Source organism: Hylobates moloch, unplaced genomic scaffold (assembly GCF_009828535.3).
Source record: "Hylobates moloch isolate HMO894 unplaced genomic scaffold, HMol_V3 SCAFFOLD_10, whole genome shotgun sequence".
NCBI classification, from domain to species: Eukaryota; Metazoa; Chordata; class Mammalia; order Primates; family Hylobatidae; genus Hylobates; species Hylobates moloch.
Genome location: NW_026652285.1, coordinates 61,381,657 through 61,387,656, shown reverse-complemented (window position 1 = coordinate 61,387,656; position 6,000 = coordinate 61,381,657). Strand labels below are relative to the sequence as shown.

The following is a 6,000-nucleotide window of genomic DNA, read 5'->3' as shown; positions in this document are numbered from 1 at the left end:
TTCATCCCCTCAAGCATTTATCTTTTGTGTTACAAACAATGCAATTATAGTTATTTTTAAATGTACAATCAAATGATTATTGACGGTAATCACACTATTGTGCTATCAAATATTAGGTCTTATTTATTCTTTGTATTTTTTTGTACCCATTAACCATTCCCACCTTCCTCCCAACCCCACTACCCTTTCCAGGTTTTGGTAACCAACCTTCTACTCTTTATGTCCAAGAGTTCAATTGTTTTTATTGTTAGATCCCACAAATAAGTGAGAACATGTGATGTTTGTCTTTCTGTGCCTGGCTTATTTCACTTCACATAAGGGCCTCCTTTTCCATCTATATTATTGCAAATGACAGAATCTCATTTTTTTAATGGCTGAAAACTACTCCATTGTGTATGCGTACCATGTTTTCTTTATCCATTCATCTGTTGATGGACACTTAGATTGCTTCCAAATCTTGGCTGTTGTGAACAGTGCTGCAATAAACATGGGGTTGCAGATACCTCTGCAATATACTGGCTTCCTTTTCCTTTCTTTTGGGTATATACCCAGCAGCAGGATTGCTGAGTCACATGGTCACAGCACATTGTTGATGAGCACAGACTCACAGAATGCAGGACAGGGATGGTGCAGGGGGAGAACAGCTGCACTCTCGGGGTGCCCAACTCCTCTTCAATATCTTTCCCTCATCTAATTCACAGCAATGGCTTTAAAAGAATAAGAAGGGGAGGGTGAGCTTAATGCCAGATCTTTTAATGACCTCCTTTTAAGCTTAAAAATGCAGTTTCAAAATCAAAGAGTCCTACAAAAAGAAATTAGTTAAAGTAAGTTATGCAACGTGTGCCTTTTGGAAAAACAGCACTGTCCTTAGAGTTACGTCCCCAGGATGGCAGGGGACAGGCCCTACATCTGCAAACACATGTGCTCAGACCACCCGGCCCCTGCCAGGATCCCTCGCCCCTGGCCCTCTGCAAGTTTCCAGTCTTCGCAAAAATCCATTCAAGTCTGGAAAACATTCCTCTCCCCGACAAGCTGGCTCCTTCCCTCTATTCAGATCAGCTAAAAATCCTCTTCCTAAGGATCCAGCCCCAAATAGGCTGTATAAGGAAGTCCCCACCTCAAAATCTCCACTGCTCTATTTCTTACTAAAATTCCTGTGGACAAAGGACAGACAGAGCTCAGCGTCATCTCTCTGCACACTGACCTAAATGCATTTCTAATTGCTTCCTTTGGAACGACTAATCAGAAACTCAAAAGAATGCAATCATTTGTCTCTTATCTACCTATGACCTGGAAGCCTCCTCCCTGCTTCCAGTTGTCCCACCTTTCTGGACCAAACCAATGTACATCTTACATATATTGATTGATGTCCCATGTCTCCCTAAAATGTATAAAACTAAGCTCCCTAAAATGTATAAAACTAACCTTGGGCATATGTCATTGGGACCTCCTGAGGCTGTGTCACAGGCATGTCCTTAATCTTGGCAAAATAAACTTCCTACATTGATCGAGACTTGTCTCAGATACTCTTTGGTTTACGGTATGGTACCACATTTGTGTATCCATTCATCAATTGGCAGACATATGGGTTGCTTCCAGTGTTTGACAATGGTGAATAATACTGCTATGAACATTTGTGTATATGCCTTTCTGGGGCATATGTTTTCAGTTCTCTTGGGTATATATATGAGTGGAATTGCTAGACCATATGAAAACATTTAACTTTTTAAAGAAACCACTAAACTGTTTTACAAAGAGGCTGCACCATGTTACAATCCCAGCAAGAATACAGATGTTCCAGAGGCTCCACATCCTCACCAATACTTGTTATTAACCGTCTTTCTCATTCTAGCCATGCTAGTGGCAGGGAGGTGGTATCTCACGGTGCTTTTGATTTGCATTTATTTGATAACTACTAACATTTAGCACTTCTTCACGTACTTTTTGACCACTTGTGTATTTTCTTTGGAGAACTGTCTATACAGATCTTTTTTAAAATTGTGGCAAAATGCTCATAACATAACACCATCCTAACCATTTTAGTGTACAGTTTAGCAGTGGTAAGTATATCTGCACTGTTGGGCAACCCATCTCCAGAACATTTTCACACCCACTAAAAACCATGCCCCATTTCCCCTCCCCCTGCTCTTGGCAACCACCAGCCTACCATTTCCATGCATTCAACCACCTGCTCATGAGTGCAATGAGGAACTCTATTCAATCCCCCAGTGTGATGATCCTATAGAAAACATGTCCATTTTATTATGGAACTCTTTGGGGCACCAATCTCTGTTAGAGCATTTCTCCAATATCACCCAAGATATTATGAGTATTTCAGGTTTCAAGACTACTGTATGGCCAGGCACAGTAGCTCATGCCTGTAATCGCAGCACTTTGGAAGACTGAGGCAGGGGGATCACTTGAGCCCAGGAGTTCGAAACCAACCTGGGCAACATGGCAAAATGCCTTCTCCACAAAAAATACAAAAATTAGCTGAGCATAGTGGTGCACACCTATAGTCCCAGCTATCCAGGAGGCTGAGGTAGAAGGACTGCCTGAGCCCGAGAGGTAGAGGCTGCAATGAGCTGAGATCTCCCCACTGCACTCCAGCCTTGGTGACAGAGCAAGACCTTGTCTCAAAAAAAAAAAAAAAAAAATGACTATTTTATGTCCTTCAATCAATCATAGGAACAATTTCAATAAATGTTCAATAGCAAGCTAGTAATTGCCCCTCAGGTGGGAACTCCCTAGTCTACAAGTAAATCTGCCCTTCAGGCAATATTAATTGGACATATTAATGGGAACAAGCAAGATTACCCAGGCCCACACAGGGTGCTAATTTCAACAGTGCAGAACAGAGGCTGCAGTGCTGGCACCAAAGTCTCTGCACAATGGCCTCTTGTGGGACACGGACTGAGGCTTATGGCACCAGCCTGTGAGCACATCCCGGCCACACGTCAGTTAGATCCATCTCTGTCTTGGGTGCCTCTTCACCAGGAGGATTAAAGAACAATATCCAGGGTGCTGTCAAAGTGCTGGGCCTCCTTCTCCTAACTCAGATACTCTTAGGGTGACATGGGGGATGGAGAGCTAAGGTGTCTGTCATTAAAGCGAGGCTCAGCCTCAACTCAGAGGGAGACTCATGATCCCCCTTCACCTCCCAACACCCGGGTCGCACAGCACAGGCCGATCGCCCTGTGTTTTGCCAGGGTCGGCCGCTCCTTCTGGCCGGCAGGAGCTTCCGCTGCTGAGCATGCGGCCTGGTGGGGGCACGGCTCACCCGATCCGAGGGCATCTCCAAAGGCCCGTCACTCGTCCCGTGTGTGACTACCTGCAGGGTGTACTGTGCATGTTTAACACCCAGCTGCAGGAGGAGCCGCTACTTAGAAGTGTTTTCTGATTTCTGCTCCGTGAATACTCCCCCATGGCCCATTTCAGGCCCGTTTCCTACTATGGATGGGAGGCCGAAGAGGGGTTCGCAGGAGAGCCCTAGGAGCTGTCCCCACCTAGGATCTACTCCACCCATCCACAGAGTCAGAACATGTTTGTCCCAAGGGCAGGCACAAGGGCTGGGATAGAGAAAGCCCCCAGTAATACAATAGAGTGAATGAATGAGCGCTCACTCCAGAAACAACACGAACGAAAGTGTTAAAGGTTCTGGTGCTATTAGAACTGAACTTGGGGTCAGCTATTTAGGGACACGCCAACAGGAATCAGATGCATTCTGTCTGGAGGTGGGCTATGGGGGACTGAGGGAGGGAGAAACCGCCTTCTCTGGGTACATGCTCCTCAGCTTTGGGACACCTACTCACCTTCTCTATTTGTTTGGGGACCAGAAGCCCCTCAAGTCTGCAAGGAAGAGATAAACATGGGCCCTGTGTGGCCACCCCCTCCCTGTGTGCCCTCTGATGGTGAAAATGTTTCTCTGAATAGATGTGGTCCTGGCTCTCCTGGCTGAAGGTCTCCGGTGGAGACGTTAAATGGGCAAGGTACAATTCTGAGGAGGACTGGCCTGCACCCCCATCTTGCCCAGTGAGACGCCCCTAGGTGTTCAAGGCTTCATGGTGGGACTGGGCCCCTCCTCCTGACGGAGTAAAGCCCTTGGTGAATTACACAGGACTGGACTAAACCCACTGACACAGGAACTTGCCATTTAGTTCAATTCAACCCTTGCTTGGAAACAGGAGCTCTTGCCATAGCAACGGTGGAATCACAAGTTTCCCTGCCCACTCCACACACGCAGCACAGTTACCAGCGCCAAACTGTGGTAGGAGAGAAAGAGAATTTCAACAGGAAAATAAAACATCAGTTCTGATTCTGCCAGCTAGCTTTAAGATTATTAAGGTCTTTAAGATTTTCCCATGTACAGACCTCAACATTCTTTCTGCACAGTGGAGACATCTTCCAAAGCACCTATAGCTCCAAGCTCTGATCATGTGAAAGCATCAAAACAAGGTCAGAAGCTGTGGCTCACACATGTAATCCCAGCACTTTGGGAGGTCGAGGCGAGTGGATCACCTGAAGGTCAGGAGTTCGAGACCAGCCTGGACAACATGGTGAAACCCCGTCTCTACTAAAAATACTAAAAAAAATTAGCCTGGCATGGTAGCATGCACCTGTAGTCCCAGATGCTCAGTAGGCTGAGGTTAGAGAATCGCTCGAACCCAGGAGGCAAAGGTTGCAGTGAGCTAAGATCACGCCATTGCACTCCAGCCTGGGCAACAGAGCAAGACTCTGTCTGGAAAAAAAAAAAAAAGAAAAGAAAAGAAAGCATCAAAACAGTATTGGGTACCTGGCACCAGTGGCTCATGCCTGTAATCCCAGCACTTTGGGAGGCCAACTCGGGTGGATCACCTGAGGTCAGGAGTTCGAGACCAGCCTGGCCAACATGGTGAAACCCTGTCTCTACTAAAAATACAAAAATTAGCCAGGCGTGGTGGTGTACTCCTGTAATCCCAGCTACTCGGGAGGCTGAGGCAGAAGAATCGTTTGAACCCAGGAGGCGGAAGTTTCAGTGAGCCAAGATCCCACCACTGCACTCCGGCCTGGGCGACAGAGCGAGACTCTGTCTCAAAAAACAAAACAAAACAAAACAAAAACCAGTATTGGGCTCTTCCTGTTAAATCTGAGGTTCTCTGAAGCTAACCAAATGAACCAAGCATTTACATAATGTTTGCTGGGTGCTGGATGCTCTTCTAAGAAGTCTGCATATATTCACAATCTATCTAGTCCCCTAACAACCTTATGAGATAGGTGTGATAATTATCACCATTTTACAAAAGAGGAAACTGAGGCATGATGAGGTAAACAAACTTGCCCAGGAGTTTGCATCTAAATAAAGGATTCAGACCTAGTACATCTCCATATTCTATTCACCAAAAAGTGAAGTACATCTTTGAAAATTAAAAACAAGTAAAACCTGCCGGGCATGGTGGTTCACGCCTGTAATCCCAGCATTTTCGGAGGCCAAGTCATGGGGATCGCTTGAGGTCTGGAGTTTGAGACCAGCCTGGCCAACATGGAGAAACCTCATCTCTACAAAAATACCAAAATTAGCTGGGCATGGTGGTGCGTGCCTGTAATCCCAGCTTTTTGGGAGGCTGAGGCAAGAGAATCACTTGAACCTGGGAGGCAGAGGTTGCAGTGGGCTGAGATCACACCACTGCACTCCAGCCTGGGCAACAGAGCAAGACTCTGTCTCAAAAATAAAAATAAAAATAAAAAAATTAATTTTAAAAAATTAAAACAAGCAAAACCAAGAGTGACACCCTGTGAAAAACCACCGAGTACACTGCAAACTACGCAGGTGGGTAGACGAAGCCCTGAATGGGCATGGAGGTTTGCAAACATGAGGCATCCTGCAGAGGTCTGCAGAAAAGACAGCACATTGCTGGGAATGGCAAGATCTGGGAGCAAAAAGTGCAGAAGAAATAGCATACAAAAAACAATCTCTGCAAATAACCTAAGTAAAAATATCAGCAAATCTAATTCTAAAACTCA

General features: G+C 45.7%; 1 protein-coding gene across 1 annotated transcript in view; it reads right to left on the bottom strand.

Moving 5' to 3' along the window:
- NXNL2 (nucleoredoxin like 2) overlaps nt 1–6,000 on the bottom strand; it is a 31,338-nt gene continuing 25,338 nt past the window's right edge. The window contains exons 2-3 of the mRNA XM_032164471.2: nt 4,617–4,738; nt 1–707 (exon numbers count right to left, since the gene is read on the bottom strand). Of these exons, the coding sequence (XP_032020362.1) occupies nt 4,633–4,738 (106 nt within the window). The 3' untranslated portion in view covers nt 1–707; nt 4,617–4,632. The remainder of the gene's footprint in view (nt 708–4,616; nt 4,739–6,000) is intronic.